Source organism: Aulostomus chinensis, chromosome 11 (assembly GCF_037954235.1).
Source record: "Aulostomus chinensis isolate RoL2024-O1b breed Wild chromosome 11, RoL_Achi_v1.0, whole genome shotgun sequence".
Lineage (NCBI taxonomy): Eukaryota > Metazoa > Chordata > Actinopteri > Syngnathiformes > Aulostomidae > Aulostomus > Aulostomus chinensis.
In genome coordinates, this window is record NC_141330.1 from 711618 (window position 1) to 731437 (window position 19820).

The 19820-nt window shown below is 47.1% G+C and overlaps 1 protein-coding gene across 6 annotated transcripts in view; it reads left to right on the forward strand.

Moving 5' to 3' along the window:
• Positions 1-19820, forward strand: part of LOC147252757 (collagen alpha-6(VI) chain-like) — a 51724-nt gene that overhangs the window by 4786 nt on the left and 27118 nt on the right. For 4 of the 6 annotated variants that reach the window (XM_086217526.1, XM_086217528.1, XM_086217529.1 and 1 more), the window contains exons 2-7: positions 10244-10346; positions 11595-12203; positions 13235-13822; positions 14661-15230; positions 16984-17604; positions 17767-18327. In XM_086217526.1, coding sequence (XP_086073652.1) covers positions 10271-10346; positions 11595-12203; positions 13235-13822; positions 14661-15230; positions 16984-17604; positions 17767-18327 — 3025 coding nt within the window. In that variant the 5' untranslated portion in view covers positions 10244-10270. The remainder of the gene's footprint in view (positions 1-10243; positions 10347-11594; positions 12204-13234; positions 13823-14660; positions 15231-16983; positions 17605-17766; positions 18328-19820) is intronic. The other 2 variants (XM_086217527.1, XM_086217531.1) reach the window with 2 other exon arrangements.

Here is a 19820-nt window from a genome sequence, read left to right on the forward strand (position 1 = left end):
ACTCATCTGAGCCTCTGTGTCCAGCTTTGACCTCAAATTTGTTCTGTAAAGAATCAAAAGAAGCAGGCAATAAAAGTATAAAGTTGTCAAAAAATGGGTAGTCAAATGAAATCTAAATACCTGAAAAATCAACTTGAGTAAAATCAGGAAGTATTTGTACTTCATTATGTCCCTGGACAGATGTACTAGTTAGTCTTGACTCTGAAGTTTTGAGTTTCAGACAAGTATCAGAGACACAAAAGTGAACTGGGGATCAGCTGAGTGGGTGTGGCCATGGCAACAGTGAGCTGCTAAGTGGGCGTGGCTACCCAATGTATGTTTTGTCTGATACTGGCGTTGGTCTCGGAGCAGGAAGTAAACAGATGTCTGATTGGTTGTGATGTGGAAATCAGAAATAAATCCTCTAGAGCTGAGAATGTGTTGGTACACGTTGGCATCAGTGTTACACTCAAACGGAACCGCCTCCATCAAAGTGCCAAGGGTTTGCGTTGGAGTCAAATACAGCGAGCGATCGTTTGTTGAGTTGGGGACTCCAGCTTGTTGATATTGTCGGCTTGTAGTTCGTTGTTGGTTAGTTTTTGGCTTCAGAGTGATAGCGAGCTGGCAGCTTCCTGCTCCCCTCAGCTGGTCAGGATGTTTGTAACGAGGCATTTCCTGTTGATACCAGCTCACCGGACCGGGACACTGCTCCATCGATCTGCTGCTGCTCTTCAACTTCATGAGAGATTTGAGCAAGAATCACAAAACACTGGAAGGACACCAGATGGCAGGAACCCAGCAGTTAGAACCCCTTTAGTCAATAAAAACATTCAAGGTATGTTTGTTACCCAACAGGAAGTGAATATGAGGAGGTGTGGTTGAACCTCCACCATCCACCGGTCTGGTGTTTACTGGTGGATCTGATGTAGAACTGAACCTCCACCATCCACCAGTCTGGTGTTTACTGGTGGATCTGATGTAGAACTGAACCTCCACCATCCACCGGTCTGGTGTTTGCTGGTGGATCTGATGTAGAACTGAACCTCCAACATCTTCTGTCGATCACTAGCTTGATTTCAGGTCATTGACTTGGAGATGAAGGAACTTTAACCTGCTCTCTTACCAGGACTAAACGGTTATTTATAACTTCTGTGCTACAACAACTATGGAGGGGTGGCTGTGTTTAATCTGGCAGGGATTATGAATATTAGACACTGCTGTGTTTGTAAATCCTCTGGGACAGAGATCTCTCAGCTGTCTCCACAGATGAGAGCAGCAGATGGTTTCTAATGTTTTCTTTTTGGATCGGCACCAGTTCCCCCGTCTCTGCTCCAACTGTAACTGCAGCATTTTATTTGTTTTGGTTTTGTGATGTAGCTTCTCTCCACGACAGAGCTGCCATTCTACCAGCAGTGTTTCACGCTTCACATCCATCTTTGACTGAATCTGATTGGTGTCTCTAGGAGACCTCAGATGATTGTTTGATGTAGTTTTTTACTGTTGCCCCATAACTTTTGTCAGGGTCGATTTCATGTATCTGGCCTCGCCAACATGAGCATGTCGACCAGGAAGGGACAGATGTTGGATCTGAGCATGATATTCCTGTCGTGTGGCAGCCATTTTGTTGCTTCTCACATTAATTACCAGCAGCCAGTGACAGTGACTGATTGTGTTTATGTGTATTAATGTGATCGGTTCCTCTGCACTGACATCAGTTTGAGTCTCGATCCACCCAGATTGTCACTGACATGCCTCCACGCTGCTGCCCATCTCTGTCAGCTTCTAACCTCATCAATGGCCTGCTGATCACCAGTGAGGTCATCAACACGAACAGAACAGAACTCACCCACTGTTAGGGAAAATCCCCTTTTCATCCATCGTACCCAGATACAGAAAATAAAGATGGAGGCCCTTCTCTAGAAAGCTGAGTCCAAGGCCAGTTAGCTTAGCATAATGACTGGTAGTGGGTGGGAAGTGTTAGCGTAGCTCCCTCTCTGCCTGCATTAATATCAGGAGGGTTGTGTGTAACCTTGGTGATGAATACCAGTTTAACATGAAGAGACGTTGTAGTGATAGAATCAGACACGTAGCCGGAACTACTTTCCTGACTGGGCGCAGTGATTTGACGCAGCACCTCCAAAGCTCCACTGGAACTTGGGTCAACAGAACCAAACGTTTGTTGAGGACTAGAAGAGCGACTGCTGCTACTGATGATGAGGAGGAGGAGGATTCCTGCTGGACACACCAGCATCCTGGACCTGAGCTAGCTGATGCTAACACTTCCCACCCACTACCAGCCATTGGGCTAAGCGAACTAGCCTGGACCTGAGCTAGCTGATGCTAACACTTCCCACCCACCACCAGCCATTGGGCTAAGCTAATTAGCCTGGACCTGAGCTAGCTGATGCTATCACTTCCCACCTGCTACCAGCCATTGGGCTAAGCAAACTAGCCTGGACCTGAGCTAGCTGATGCTAACATTTCCACCCACTATCAGTCACTGAGCTAAGCAAACTAGCCTGGACCTGAGGTAGCTGATGCTAACACTTCCACCCACTACCAGCCATTGGGCTAAGCTAACTAGCCTGGACCTCAGCTCCCTAGAGAATGTTGCTGTCTTCTTGTCTGTATCTGGGGACGATGGACAATTAGAGACTTTCACTAAAAGTGGGCGTGGTCCTGAGTTTATTTCCTCCAATGAATATCAGAGGATGAGTTCTACTTTAACTGGACATTCTATGCTCTTGAGTTTAGGGTTCGCTTCATTTTCTAGGTCGTACTGCACAAGGCATGGTGATCTAGCAAATTCAAGGACTTATGAATGCTACGGGCTGAAACAGTGCTAACTATAATCGCTTCAGTTTCCTCTCCGTCCGGCGATTCAGGGTGGTGCTTGGTACCAATGTTTCCTAACCTCAATGTTTTGTGTTCCTACACTGTATGGAAACATCATGAAACATTTGGTCTCAATAGCAGTGAAGCAATGATATCGAGTGCATACTGAATGCAAAACAAACATTTAAAGCCATGTTGTTGGACTGAGCTGCCGTGTTGACCCTCCTTTAGGAAATACAAGATTTTCATGGCTCTAAATTCATCCATCAGCATCGTTCTGTGGAACCTTTATTAGCGGACCTCTGCTGTGCACCAGCCTTCTCCCCCAGGCAGGTTTTAGAGTCGTGGCTGTTTTCCATCAACACTCATTCCAATGTACACTCATGCTCAAGTAACAAAGTTTCGATGAAGATCAAACATCCATCTGTCAAACAGTTCAATCAGCGGCTGGAGGCTCGAGTATCCTCACGTCCAGGGCCCTCCCCAGCAGCGAGGCCATGCAGCTCCAGTTTGGTGGTCAGTTTGTTTCCTTCTCTCTAAAATGGTAAGAGAAACATATGCTATTGTTTGACATCAGCGTAAACACTCCCGTTATTGATGACGACTCCAACGACCTTCAGCTCCGTCTGATTCCTGCTGCATCTCATCAGCCTTGTTCAGCCCACCCACCGGCTCAGTCTCCGAGCACAGAAGGGGACTTGAGTGTTTCCTCAGATGGAGCAGCATCATGAGAGCAGCACGACGACATGGGTCAGAGGTCAGGTGTTCGGCGACTCATTGTGACTTCAAACGTGACAATCATCATCACGTTGAAAGACGAGATTTCAGGGGAGTGAATTCACGTCTGAGCCTGTCTGTTCGTATTCAGTTAGATCTTAAATTCTGCGTCCATGGAAACAAGCACTTCTCTTCACCAGGAAGAACTCCCACATGACTTAAGAGCAGTTTTTCTCCCATCACTAATGCTCTTCTGGTCGTTGCGCCGCCCCCTCGACCGTGGATGACCACATGCTTCCGCTGTCATGTGTGGAGTCGTCAGGCGTAACGCTCCACAATACTCCCTCCAGTCCTCTGAATAGATTTTACATCAAGAATACAATGATCGGACCAGATGTTGCAGTTGTAGGTTTGTGGCTGGCGCCCTTGTGATCGCCTTACAGCCTCCAGTGATGATTAATCATGTAAGTCCAGGACCAAGTGAGACATCGGGTCAGCCGGAAGCAGTCGACTGTCCCCAGTGACGCATCGTTCACCCACAATTAACTTGTCATCACAAATGTTCTGTTGAGTGGGCGGAGGAACAAGCGACAGCCGTTAGAGCCAGATGGGTCTGTTATCAGGAGGAGACACATGGCTGGACCCGGCTGCTGATGGATGGATGCATCCTAGTGAAGGAAAAATCTGCTCCAACATCATAGCGGCTGGAAGTCGCAATGTTCTGATCTGGTATTGGCCCAAAGCATTCCATCAGATATCAAAACTATCAATAAATCCATGATCCACTGACCCGATGTTGAAGGGAACAGGACCGGGCTGGAGGCGACGTGTACTTCCCTCTCTGTTTTTACATGAAAATGAACGACACAAACCCATAGTTACTGTACACATGGATGCAGGGGGCTGTCCTGTAAGTCCTCTCACTCACAAGCATTCAACTTGCTGCTAAACGGACAGAAACACAGTTTGGGCTCTTGAACTTTGACAGTCAAGCGATGTTAATCGAACCCGATCAGAACCGGTGGATGTTTGAGGTGAAATAAGTTTCATTACTTCCACCACTCTGCTCAATGCCGATTGGCTGCAGAGGTCGGGGTGTCTCCAAACATCTGCTGCCCAGATGTTTATATGAGTGTCGAGGTCGGAGTAATAATCGCGCACTCATCCAGGGTCGGGCCTAATTTGGCTGCTGACGGGCCTCTCAGAGGGTTTGTGAGGAATTTTAACAAATGAACACAGAAAGCAGCTGTGAGTCTAGTGGGACTCGATGTTTTTGTCATGAGGTTAAACCACAGCAGCAGAGTTGTTCAGGACTCCGACCCGGTTCTCACTTCAGTCCAGCTGGCACCAGCAATCCTGGAGGCAGTGAGAGTTCTGCTGCAATAAAAGCAGCAGAATTCATTCATTTCATCTGATTTGGATTCAGTTTGGCTGATCGTTGGTGGCACTGGCCATTGTAGAATCTGAGGACTTTACTGTACGGGGACGGTTCGACGTGCCTGAGTAGGGTTAGTCAACAAATAACTTTTACTCTCTGGTGTTTCTCATCTTTGCTTTGAAGAAACAACCATCCCCACACACAGCGCTGACAGCGCGTGATGGCTCCCAACATGGCCTCCCTCCAATTTCAGGTGCAGGAAGACACAACATTGTCCCAGGACCACTGTGTCCATAAAAGTCCATATTAATTTGTCAGAGTGATTGAAGAAGTGTGTTTGGTCCAAATCCCGACAAAATTTCCGTGTTCATGGTCGTGGTGGTGTACAGTGAGACAAATGATGTAAAAATAAACGGCCAGACAACTTTGGTGTTGCTGAGGACTGATAACCAAAATCAATCGCAATATCATTCAAAATAATCAAAAGTTACTGTTATTTTTTCCAAAATAAGTTTCGCCCTCTGCTAACATGAGCTGATCCTGCTGTGCATGTTCGTGGTTTGTTTCTGCTGTCTGATTGGTGCAGCTTAGCTTTAGTCTGATTGTACATCACATCCACCCCTACATGTGGTTAGCAGTAACATTAGCTAACAGTGTTGAGGGAGGCTCAGGGGCAGCTAACTGTAGCGAGCTAAAAGCTCAGCTGCCGACAGACTGGAGCAGCGCTGACACGGGGAGCATCAGCTGGTCTCACTGATGTGGAAACAGGGACACATGAGTCAAACCAGCTGCTGATTGGCTGAAGTTTAAAGCTAAAATTTGATGTTTTTGCTGATTATTATTCATCTGTCAGAACACTTGGCTGCTCTTGTCTGCCAGCTCTCGTTGGGGTCGTCTCGCCATGGCCGCTGTGTCTGAACGTGCTGCTGGATTAACGCAGGTATTTGCTGTTTTTGCCGGTGTGGGAACATGGAACTTAGACACGCTTCCTGTTTCACTGCTGTTCTTCATTCAACTCTCTCCTCTTTTGCAGTACTCAAAGTACAGTAAAATCACTGTAATAGTACAACAATTTGCCAAGATTTCAAGGGCAGATTTGGGCCTTCAGACGACCCCCAGCTAGCCATCTGGACCGTGACATCATCGGTTAGCAGATTCTGACACTCAATCTTTCCTCCATCTTCTTTCTTCTGCTCCACGGCGCTGAGGTGGAGGTCCATGTAAATATCTTCTAGATGATGGCGGGACCCTCCTCTCAATCAGCAGAGCACAGGGCCGTGATTACCTTCACATGCTTCACATTAGCCTGAAGCCTTTCCTCCACTTGGCGAGTGATTGAAGCCAGGCTGAAGCAGGTTTGTGGGGGTGGGCACATGTGGATGTACAGACACACACACAGGCATTAAGGCTCGCAGTAAAGAAGCAGAGCTCCCAAACAGTGAAAGCGCTGGTTATTGTTACTTTTACGGCGTTGTTTTCACCCACGGAGGCCTCGAGCAGATAGATGGCTGCATCCTGTTTCTGTCAGACAAAAAACCCCAGATTCATTTCTCCTGTGGTGGCATCTTGAAGGCTGAAGCCGCCTCCAGCTCTGATTCCGTGCAGGCTTGAGGGTGGACGCTGTTTCCATCATGGTGAACGATGGGTGTTAGTTTGAGAAGCGCAGCAGCAAAGATCCATCCACGTTTACAGTGCAACACGAGGCTTTTCATTTCAGCAAGAAACTTTTGGCTCAGTTTCAGCTGCCATTGTTTGAAGTTAGAAGCTCCACCCAGCCAGCATGTGGGTGGCAACACTGCTGCGTGACGCGGTAACACCGGCTCCAGTTCTATGCCTCCATTACACATCACAGGCACAAACTGATGGCGGCAGGTGAGACGCTGCAGTGATGTCATCCAGCTGTGGTTCTGGTATCGACAAACGCTGGTCCAGGTCTGGTTGTGTGTTTCTCCCTGCTGTGGCGGTACCAAGATGGCTGGAAGCACTTTGGTGAACATGTTGCTGTTATTCAAAGAGTTTGAGCTGAGAAACTCCCTCAGCGATGAACTCAACAACTACGTTTACACGCGTTCAGTATTTCACCATCATTCCTGGTTTTTGCTCACATTGTTTACTTGGCAATATTCTGCTCATATCCTGTTTACATGCAACCACGTACACGTCGACCACCTTGACTTGTCAGAAACAGGAAGGGCGGAGCTAAAGTTCCACTCCTGTATGTCTGAAATATTTCACACTGAGATTTTCAAACTTAATTTCTCCACTTGAGTCTTCATGAAGTGTAAATCTACACTTTGATTACTTTATGAACAAATATTTAGGGATGAAGAATTTAGTTTGTTAGCAGGCTAAATTGTAGCATCATGCTGCATTTACACACCAGGCTATAAACAGGCGAGAGGTCATAAACTGCCGTAAAAACTCCGCCTCCAGGCGTAAATCTGATGTATACACGTTTAAAGAATAAAATCTGAGTATCGTCAGCAGATCTCAGATCTTCATCAGAAAAGACTCAATTCAGAAAATCCAACCAGAGTGCGCCGTTCAAATCCAGCCAATCAAATTTGGAACTTTGTCATTTCCTGACTGATGCTGGAGTTTTAGTGTGCACGTTGTTTTTAAGTGGTCAGTTAACGCCACCAGGGGCTGTGGGACCAAACCAGCCTGCGTACGACCGCTGGGGATGATGAAGATGATGATGATGATGATGATGATGATGGCTCTGTTGTGTCTGCTCACACAGCTGCTTTGTATCAGACGCCCACTCGTCTCCATCTTGCTCTCGAGCTGCAGCCGAACCAGCAAACTGAGCAGCATCATCAAACAAATTCACACGACATCTCACATAGTTTCCCTCAGCAGGAAATGGTGCCATTATTTGCTAAGCGGAGCCAGATGCTGAGGAGACCACTGGCCTCACTTGTGGACAAAATCCACTGACTGGAAGCTCCAGAATGCCGGCAGAAGGGGGGGGGGGGGGGGTCACGCATCATCTGCATGCTGAAGGACTTTTAAGAAGTTTGTCACGATGGTCGAGCTGCAAAAACAAATGGTTCCTCCTGCGTGGGAAGAGTCGGCGTCTCTTTCTGAGCGGTTGGTTCTATCACCAGTACATTAGGATGAACTGGTTTATCTCCAACAGGGGCAGGGCCTCTTCCACAGTGCTGCCACATCTCATCTGGTTAGACTGGTTAGTCTGGTTACATCTGAGTCAGTGGCTCCACAGTGACCTTTGAACTAGTCCAGTACGTCTGTGGTGTTTACAGAGGCAGGCTGATGTCGTCTGTCTGCTTACACTGGACCGTTGGGATGTTTGGGATGTTTGGGACTGTTTATTCAGATGCACTCTTCTATAAATCCAGAAGATCTTCGCTGCGTCACTCAACGTCCTCCCTAAACCTCACGTCCAGCCCGGTTGGAGTAACAGCATCATAACTTTAGTCTTCTGTCAGCTGACTCATGGCGCGAGTGGGTTTCTGGTTCTGCTCATTTAGCACCAGATATCTTTTGAGCTTTGAGGATAAATGGCGATGCTCCTCCCACCAACAATGACCTGGTGGGTCAAGTCAAATAACTCAGAGGTTCACCGACAGGATGATGGTTCCAGACACCAGTCAAAAACAAGATGTTAAATTAGAAATGAGTTAGATTAGTCGTGCAAGTCACGCTAGAAATGGGGAGCATCACCTCCACTGCATCAGACCTCCTCCACCCACAGCTGGTGCTGGACAGGAGGAATCCAGCTGGAGGATGTCCACTGGCTCCGGACCCCACAGCGTGAATTTCACCTGCTGCTGTACTTCCCTTTAGGTGTTTGAGCCAATCAGATGTGGAGTCTTTTAGTTGAAAAGGTTTTGGTTCAACATAGTTGACAACAGATTCCATTCCTGAAGTCCTGCACAGACCAGCTGTGGGGTCGCTGAACCCAAGTTCAACCTGAGCCTGAAGCTGGGGAAAACCTTGGTCCCTTTGCCCAAGACACCGCACCCCAAGGACCACAACAGCTACAGACCAGTGGCACTCACACCCCACCTGATGAAGCCTCAGGTTTTTGACTTCTCCAGTGCTTTCAGTACTATTCAGCCGGGGCTCTGAGGGACAAGCTGGCGCATACAGGACTGGACCATGGCTCACATCCGGGATACTGGACTACCTCACAAACCATCCTCAGGTCCAGGGACTGTGTTTCCGACATGGTCGTCTGCAGCACAGGGGCCCCGCAGGGAACGGTCCTGGTTCCGTTCCTCTTCACCCTCTACACTGCAGACTCCTCCCACCACACCCACCTGTCACCTGCAGAAGTTCTCTGATGACTGGCGCATCACAGATGAGGACCACAGAGGGTACAGAGGACTGACCCAGGACTTCGTAGTCTGCTTGAGGAACCTCCTCCTGAACAATACGGGCAAAACCAAGGAGCTGGTGGTGGACGCAGCCCCACCCAATGCCGCTGACCATCTAGGGAATGGAGACTGTGATGGTGACATCTTATATGTACCTGAGTGTTCACCTGAACAAACTGGACTGGTCAGACGACACCGGGCTGTCTACAGGAAGGGTCAGACTCTACCTGCTCCGGAGGTCCTTTGGAGTGGGGGGGGGGGGGGTCCAGGTTAAATATTAAATCAGTTATTCTTGGGAACGTTACTTCCCCTCCTGGTCAGCTGGCTGGAGCAGTGGTCCTCCCTGTGGCCCCCCATCAAGAAGGTTGTGGGTGGAGCAGTGGTCCTCCCTGTGGCCCCCCATCAAGAAGGTTGTGGGTGGAGCCCCGGCTGCAGCACGGGGTCTTTCTGGGTGAGTCTCCATGTTCTCCCTGTTCCTGCTGGGTTCTCTCTGGTACTCCAGCTTCCTCCACAGTCCAAAGACATCAAGAGGGACCAGGTTAATCCAGACTCTAAATTGACCGTAGGCGTGGCTGGGAGAGCCAATGGTTGTCTGTCTCTATGTGTTGGTCCTGCCATGGACTGGTGACCTGTCCAGGGGGAAGGCTGCTGGGATAGGCTCCACCCCCCCACCCTCAACAGGAGACACTGCTCTGATCTTAACCTCTGTTCCAGTGTGAGTGTGTGTTGTAAAGACATTTCAGTAACAAGCAGAGAATCCTGAGGCTCTGAGAACCTTTGGTCCTGTTAGCCATGCAGCTCCACAAAGACTTTTTCATAAAAGTGCAGTAACACAGATCCAGAGTCGGTGTGGCCAAATGTTTGAAGTTATTGTAACATGATTTTCTTGAACAAATGTGACCCCACCCCCACTGCCCCACCCCCGCCTGCTTTTCTTTACAGATGTTGAACAAATCCGTTCTCTGGTTTTATGGTCATCTTTGTGTTTTAGGGGAGTGATATCTGAGACCATCGCAGTATGAAGAAGGGGCGGGGTCTTCTCCTCAGCCTCGTCATAACGGCCTGTTTCTATGGCAACGCTGCTCAGAGGACAGGTGGGTATGATTATGCAGCTCTGACATAAACTTCCTGCATACCAGCACATAAAGGGTCATGGCCAGCGTGCAGCATGACATTATCGCGTGAAATCTACAGACGCAGAAACACACACAGAGCTGGGGTGTGTGTGTGTGTGTGTGTGTGAGAGAGAGAGAGAGAGAGAGAGAGAGAGTGAGAGAGAGTTTACGGCTTCATTATAAACATCACCTCTACTAACTGCACAGGAATGTGTCTGCTGCTGCAGATGATACGATACATTCACTGACCTGCTGCATCAAACATCTTCCCCTAGGTTCTCATCTGGATCATGTTTGCTTTTAATCCGTTAGAGTCAATGTTCCCCTCCAGACAAACGCTCTCTGCTTTCAATCATCATCTCTGTTGGGGGGATTAAAATAAGTCATAGTAAATCACCTTGGTGGCTTGGTGTCATTTTCACATTTCACACTTTATCTCCTACTCGTCCTCCTTCCCCCAAAAAGGACACTCCCAAAGTAGCTGCTGAGGCGAGATGAAAGTAGGCAAATGAATACCTCATATTGAGTTTGGGACAAACACCACAACACTATCAGATTCTAGACATGAACAACAACTGAGTGGCTCTGGAACCAGACGATCATCCTCGCCAAGGTGTGGCCCCAGGACCCAGAGGGGCCTTCTCTCCCTGTTAGTCTCTATTTAATCTGGAAAGGAACTCAACCTGCAGACATTTTTAATTCTGCTGAGATTCTCAACGGTGTCCAAACACACGCAGCACCTCCGAAGCACTCTCTCCCACCTCCGGCTGGGTCCCCCATCTTGGGGGACGCACTTTTTATTCTCTAGGAGTTCCTTAAGCGGATATCAATGCTGACTGTCTTCACCGTGATCTTGATGAGAACTATTAAAAGGAATGTTTGATGCAGTCAGACCCAGAAATGTAAGATGAAAGAAAGGTCAAATGTTGCAACACAAGCAGTCTGGCGAACGTGAACACCAGCTGTATGCTGCTTTCCTCTTCCATTTTCTTCACGCTTGTAATGCATTCAGGAGCCATGACAGGGGTTGGGGCTTTTAGCGTTTGTCACTGCCACTGTCCAGAAGACAGGAAGCTGCTTGTCTGTCTTCTGGCTCGGCCTCACCACCACATCACACCATTCCTGTGTGTACACCACGCTTTCACATCTCTGGCTGCCACACAAGACTGGCCCAGCTTTCCCTGCAGCCCTCGCAGCCTCTCTGATATGACCACCATCTGACCTCAGTCTGCACTCAAGAACCTGTGGCCGACCTCGTCTTCATGGTTGACGGATCGTGGAGCATTGGCACAGAGAACTTCAAGCAGATCCGTCAGTTTCTGTACACACTGGTCAACAGCTTTGATGTCAGGCCAGACCACGTCCGCATCGGCCTGGTCCAGTACAGCACCACGCCCCGGACCGAGTTCCTGCTCAACACCTACCAGGACAAGGCCGCCATCCTCCAGTCAATCAGAGAGCTGCCCTACATGGGGGGTGGTACCCACACAGGGGAGGGCCTGGACTTCATGCTGAATAACCACTTTGTGGAGGTGGCAGGGAGCCGAGCTAGCCAGAACGTGCCGCAGATTGCTGTGGTAATAACCGATGGCAAATCCCAAGATGATGTGGAGTCCCACGCCCTGAAGCTGAAAATGAAGGGAATCATTTTGTATGCAATTGGCATTAAAGATGCGGATGAAGCCCAGCTGAGAGAGATAGCCAATGAGCCGCACAGCCAGCACATCTACAGTGTGTCAGATTTTGCGGCGCTGCAGGGAATTTCTCAGAGCGTCATACAGACATTGTGCACGACAGTCGAAGAAGCCAAACGGCAGCTGCTGCAATTGTCTCAAGGTAACATTTCCTTCTCTAAAGCTCAGATGTCAGTTGTATTTGATATCAGACGAGGCAGGAACAGATGGTCTGGTCACAAGATCGTCGGTTCAAATTTGCCATTCGAGGGCACAAATGAACGGCTCTCACTTTCCTTCATAAACGTCGATCATTTCTGTCTACAAAGGCGGGGTGAGTTGCTGTTTTTAACCAGCAGCAGGTAGCACAGCACACTGAGTCTGGTCTAGTCTGACTGACACCAACAGAGCGGTGTAAGAGTGAGTCCAAAAACCAGAATGAAGTTGTTCTTGGTGAGCATCATCTCCAGGTCACAGGCCTGAGATCAGGTCTGTGTTCATATCCTGTTGGACCACAGACATACCCCAGCCCCCTGACATGCTAACGTCCTGTTGAACCTCAAAAATGCCTCATCTCTGCAGTGCTCGATACAGACTGGGTGTATTTTTTGGTGCAGGCAGCAGTGTGTACTCTCTGGGCTTTTTAAATGTCCAGACATTTTGGACAAATCCACTTCACGTAACTTGAGAAAAGAGCTGAAAAAGTAAGGTCGAATGCTGCTCAGAGCAACTCCAGGCCAAGTCCCACCTGGTCTTAGAACTTTCCACTTGTGATCAATCAACCAACATATTCCATTGTTTTAGAAGCTTTATTGTTCCAAGTTTGACAACGTGTCAGTTCAGTGTTGATTCAACTCATATGTGGTATTTTCAGCAGTCATTGTGTCTTGTCAGTTGTTTAATTCAGCTTGTGTTCAGGGACTAACGAGCATCATTCAAGTCCTCCCTGATCCATTAAACTTCATCACTTCCATCAGTTTTCCACTGTCTGCAGCTTTATGAAGGCAGTGCACTGATTTCATGCCTTGCGCCAAGTTTTCAGAGACACATCCAAGTTTTATGTCCCAAAACGTACAGTCTGGTATCTTCTCATAGACACACATTCACGCACACGTACACACACACACACACACACACACACACACTCTGCAGTGTGTTGCGCCACATGTTAACATTCTTGTCCCTCTGGTCCAGAATGTGCCAAAGCCACGGTGGCAGACATCGTCTTCCTGGTCGATGGGTCCTCCAGCATCGGCATCGATAACTTTAAGGAGGTGCGGGTGTTCCTCCAAAGCGTGATTGCAGGCCTTGACATCGGTCCCGACAAAGTCCGTGTAGGCTTGGCGCAGTTCAGTGATGAACCCTACAAGGAGTTCCTGCTGAATGATTACATGGACAAACAGTCTCTGCTGGCTCAAGTGGAGAACTTTCCCTACAGAACAGGAGGCACAGAAACGGGCAAGGCCATCAACTTCATTCTGGCGAATTACTTCTCTGAAGATGCCGGGAGCCGCGCCAACCAGCGGGTGCCTCAAATTGCTGTGATACTCTCAGATGGAGACTCAACAGATGATGTGACAGTGCCCGCCCAGGGCCTGAGACAACGTGGAGTCATTGTGCTCGCCATTGCGGTGGGAAAGGCCAACCGGCAGCAGCTAGAGTCCATTGCCAATCGACCTCCGGAGCGCTTCCTGTTCTCCATCGACAGCTACCAGGCTCTGCAGAAGCTGACGAGCGGTTTGCTGCAGACTGTCTGTATTTCCATGGAGGACCAAAGGCAAGGTAAGATCAAAGCACTCCATTGATGGATCACACCAGAACTAAAAACGTGTTTCAGCAAAATATTAATGTTTCTGGGAATGTCTGAGGAAAATCTATGATCCAAATGGAGGGTTGCTGTTCCTGAAAGACGGAAGGACGCCTCATACTGTAAGACGTCATCCTTTAGTGGGATACATCATCCCTGACATGACCACTTCCTGTTGGACTACATCCCTGAAATGACCACTTCCTGCTGGGCGACATCCCTGACATGACCACTTCCTGCTGGTCTACAATCACACCTCATCCCTGACATGCTGACTTCCCATTGGTTACAAGTACTTTTCACTGCCCAGGAACATAATATCTTGTTCTTAAATTATCTTTTCGCTCTTTCTATCCAGAGCGACAAAATTTGGGATTCACAGTCCAGGTCTTGTAGAGTGACACCTTGATGGCATGCAGCCATTTACCTGTAAAAAAAAGCAACATAGCCATTGTAGGACGGCCCAGCGGCATCAATAAAGGACCCTCTTTTGTATTTGTATGGAAACATGAATCAGTTCAAACTAACTGCTTTCAGACACCAAGCCTTTGCCAACACTTCCATGACTGATCGCCTGCACCTTCCCAAATATTTCTCAGCTCAACCATAATGAGCCAGAAATCTGGGAGGAGAAAGAAAGAGTTTAGAAATATAACGAAATGGGGTTTCGGCATGGGGCCAAGCTGCACCCTCTTCTTCTGCTGTTGGAGAGTGAGCCACCATCGGCTGGATCTCAGGGGCTAGTTCATGTATTAGTGTTGCAATACTCAGTGGAAAGCTGCATTAAGTTGTTTCGTTTTTGGTTTGCTTCAGCCTTGGCAGAAAAGTTCGCTGACATTTTCTTCCTGGTGGACAGCGGCATTAATCCAGCGCAGTTCCAGCAGGTCAGGAGCATCCTCGTCCGACTGGTCAACCAGCTGAACATCAGAGCCTCTGCTCACCGCCTTGGTTTGGCCCAGTACTCTCAAGATGTCAAAGTTGAGTTTCTTCTCAATGCTCACCAAACAAAAGAAGAGGCGCTCAATGCCGTCAAGCGTGTCCGTCAACGTAAACTGCAGCCCGGGGAGCCTCGTAACCTGGGCAGTGCACTGGAGTTCGCCAATGCCGCCTTCTTCACCACTGACGCAGGGGGCCGGGCAGAACAAGGCTACCGACAGATCCTGATCGTTTTGAGTGGAAAAGACTCTGATGATGAAGTTTATATTCAGTCACGTCGCATCAAATCAGAGGGAATAACAGTGGTAGGGATGAGCGTTGGGGCATCGATGCAAGAAATGCGTCTTGTAGCCACGCCTCCCTACGCCTACTCGTCCATCAGCAACGCTGTACCTGAGCTGAGGAAAATATCTGAAATGAAGGAAGAGCAGATCAGTCAATTTGGAGGTGAGCAAGTTTAAAATATTTAATCAAATGTTTAATTCTTGATATCATCAGGGAGTGAATCATGGAATGTGTTTACATTCTATGGCTACACACACATATGTATGTATGTATATATATACATACATGTATGTATACATGCATGTATACATGCATGTATGTATATATACATGTATGTATGTATGTATATATACATGTATGTATGTATACATGTATGTATGTATGTATATACACATACATGTATGTATACATACATACATACATGTATACATACATACATGTATATATACATAGATGTATGTATATACACATACATGTATGTATGTATACATATATATTCTGTTTTGTGGGACATTTGCCGATTGGTTTATCATGGAAACGTGCTGTGGTTTTAACCCCTTCCACACACAAAGAGTTCTAACGTGCTCCTTAAGTTTAAGATGATCCTGGATACATTTGAATATGGTAAATCAGTCTGGAATATTATAATAAATGGAGATGATGATAGACACACCTGCTGATTAGCCCAAGGCTAACTTGGTCAACTGTTTTCCTTGATACCCACAATAGACCTGTGGAACACTTGAGAGATAATAGCAGTAGCCTGTTCGCACACTCATAGCCTGTTGTCGTCATTAGCATTTATATCAAATCTGCAGCATAATTCAAGTTTTTTCAAAATACTCAAGATAACAGAATGGATGACAGGAGGTTTCCATCTGAAATGAATGTACTTCCATCTTCATATGCAGGGTTTCAGACTACAGACAGATGAATGTGAAAACAAAGCAATACTGTGCCACCTTCCACATTGTTTTGGATGGCATCAGCAGCAGGGGGGTACTTTGGGGACCTCCAAATGAGTTCAACATCCAATCTTCAATTGGAGTAATATGGCTACAAAAATGTTTACCTCAGTAACTGAGGTCATCACAGATGATATAACGCTCATGAGAAAAGACAACATTAGCGGCCAAATTCCAAACTGTAGCAAAAGCACACACAATACTCATTTATGACTTTAAATTGCACAGTTTTCAAAAGCATGTTGGACTTTAGAAGATTTTAAATGAAGATTCCACAGAAGAGTGGGAGGGTGGAGCAGTGGTCCTCACTGTGGCCCCCAGCAAGAAGGTGGTGGGTGGAGCCCCGGCTGCAGCACGGGGTCTTTCTGGGTGTCTCCATGTTCTCCCTGTTCCTGCTGGGTTCTCTCTGGTACTCCAGCTTCCTCCACAGTCCAAAGACATCAAGAGGGGACCAGGTTAATCCAGACTCTAAATTGACCGTAGGCATGGCTGGGAGAGCCAATGGTTGTCTGTCTCTATGTGTTGGCCCTGCCATGGACTGGTGACCTGTCCAGGGGGAAGGCTGCTGGGATAGGCTCCACCCCCACCACCCTGAACAGGGGAAGAGGGGGAACATGGAGGGATTCCACAGAAATTCAACTGCAAGCACTGTTGGTGGAAGATTGATAGATAGCTAGATAGATATATAGATAGATAGATACTTTATTAATCTCTAGGAGAAATTCACACTCTTTTTTTTTTGGAATGGAACAGTATACCAGGGCATTGTACTTTCAAGATAACCAGCAGTTACCACAGATGAAACCACCAGCTGTTAGCAGGACGGTGCTCATAAAGCAGAATTTACAAAAGATAAAATGATGATTATTGCTTGTTTCAATATGTTCTTAATTTTGAGAGGAAGCCAAATCAGTAAAATGTGAGCTAATAATTATATGTTCCTTTGACAGATTGCAAAGCAGCTAAAATAGCAGACATTGTGTTCATCATCGACGAGTCCGGAAGCATTGGGACTGCTAACTTCCAGCTGGTGCGCCAGTTCCTACACACAATTGTAAATGGCCTGGAAATCAGTCCAAGTCGAGTCCGTGTGGGCATTGTGATGTACAGAGACCAGCCCACAGCACAGGTCTACCTCAACACCTTCAAAGACAAGACAGACTTGCTAAACTTCATCAAGATTCTGCCATACCATGGAGGTGGCACCAACACTGGGGCTGCCCTCAAGTTCACCCTGGAGCAAGTTTTTACTAAGGAACGAGGGAGCAGGAAAGACTTGGGCGTCCAGCAGGTGGCCGTTGTGATTACGGATGGGAAATCCCAGGACGACGTGAGCAATCCAGCGGCAGACCTTCGTCGCTTCAATGTCACCATTTACGCTGTTGGGATCAAAGGTGCCGACCAGGTCCAGCTGGTACAGATGGCATCTCATCCCCCGCACAAGCATCTGTTCATCGTGGACAGTTTTGCCAAGCTGAAATCGCTTGAGCAGAGCCTGCAGAAGAGTCTCTGTCACAACATTCTGCGCCAAGCAATCACTGTCAGTTCAAGAAGAACTGGTATCAAAGAAGGTTTGGACCAATGTTTTTTAGTGGCTTTGTTTCCTTGAACATCCACAGTAGTTCAGCTATAAACAAGCTTCCATCTGTTTTTAAGATTATATTTGCGGAGAATTTTCAGCACAGAAAATTGTGCGTCAGGAAAAGTTTAAAATGTTTTCTTTTCCTTTCCAGGCTGCCAACAAACTGATGAAGCTGACATTTTCTTCCTCATCGACCACTCAGGAAGCATTTATCCCAACGACTTCTATGACATGAAGAAGTTCATTATCGAGTTTCTTCATACATTCCGTATTGGGCCACAGCATGTCCGCTTGGGCGTCGTAAAATATGCAGATGTGCCCAGTTTGGAATTTGATCTGACAACCTACATGGATGCTAAGGCACTGGAGAAAGCTGTGGAGGGGATTAGGCAGGTAGGAGGTGGGACAGAGACAGGAAGAGCGCTGGAATTCATGACCCCACTCTTTGACAGAGCTAATGCCACTCGTGGTCAGAAAGTCCCAGAGTTCCTGGTGGTCATCACTGATGGAAAATCCTCTGATGAAGTTGTTGTTCCTGCTGCAAAACTGAGGGCGCAGGGAGTCATTGTCTACTCCATTGGAGTGAAAAATGCTGATATCACTGAACTGCAAGAGATATCAGGGGAGCCAAAGAGGACTTTCTTTGTCAATAACTTCGATGCCCTCAAGCCAATCAAGGATGACATCATCACAGACATCTGTTCCACTGACGGTGAGTCATGAACAACATTTGATTACAATTGTCAGACATGTCATTCATGCAGCAGTTCAAGAGTACAGATATGACGCCTAAGTTATCAATACAAGCTGACACACTGGTAGATACCATCAGAATATCTGATGGTTCCTTCAGCAGGACTTCTCAGGGCGAGAGGCAGGGTTCACCCAGGAAAACCAAGGAAAAACTTTTCAAGACATTACTAAAAGATAGAGTTAAAGCTCACATTAGTGCAGAAGAAAAAATTTCACGCCCCCACTCTCCGTCGCGACTCTAAATAGTATCATTTGTCTGTAAAATTGTTATAAGTACACCTCTGCATGAAACTGTATCCTTAACAGGAAAGAAAACAAAAAGAAAGAGATCGACTGACAGCAAAGAATAACTTCATTAACATTGTTTTTTTAGTCATAACAGAAGAGATTGAAAGTGCATCAATTTGCCTGAAATATAAAAAAAATTAAATCCTAGTTTTCTAGTATTTAAACTATAAATATGTTTTGACCGACTTACAACAAAGAATAACTTTATTAACACTGTTTGTTGAAAGTCTGTCCTGGCCTCCCATCGTAGTCACAGGGAAGCCCAGCGCTTCATTCTCTTCCTCGTGTTTCCTCGTCTGAGCCTTCGGGAGACTGTGGTTTGTCTGTCTCAGCCTTTCTTCCCATCCCTGGTACACATGTCTCCATGGTGTCTCTGGAGGGTTTGTTCACTGCACTTCATATCTCCCGCTCTGTGCTGTGTGAGCGCATGCTAGTCCACCGTAGAGCTAAAACTGACTGTGCACACTGGCAATGAGAGCGCCACTGCCACCTACTGCAGTGGATGTGCATTACATTTTATTCTACAAAGGCAAAAAAGAAGGATGTTCCCCAGGGTCACACCCCACAGCAGCGGACAACTGCATTAGTGATACTCTGTCAGATTTCAAGGTTTTTAAATGCCTCTGCATTTAGAACTCACACATTGCAGGAATTGAAAATCAATGCTGCACTTTGTGTTTCCATGTGTTGAATTTCATTCAGGACTGAAAGAATTCTACTTGCATCAATACCGTAAATGACCAATTCGTGGCCCGGGCGATTTTTAAAATCGATGTGGACCCCGGGCGTTTAAAAGAGAGCAGGCGTCTCTTGGTAACAGGCTTTTATTTGTTTTGGCACTGGCCAGCACTGGGCCATTTTTTTTTTTTTTTTAGCAATAGGTATACAAGGTATAACAATGTACTGTAGTACTTTACAGAACAGCAGTGCAAATATCAAGATTGTCCAGAGAACTCTTTATACAAAAACACTTTATTAGTAAGAAAAAGGGCGTGACAACTTGAGGCCCGCATACTTCGACTTCCACGACAGTCTCATGGGGCCACAATAGTAGATCTACACATTCGCAACGTGTCGCGTTATCACCTTGTAGATCTTTTTTTTTCGCATGGAACTGTGAGCTTGAAGATTTGCTGTTTGCGGTGCACTAATATCATGCCACAT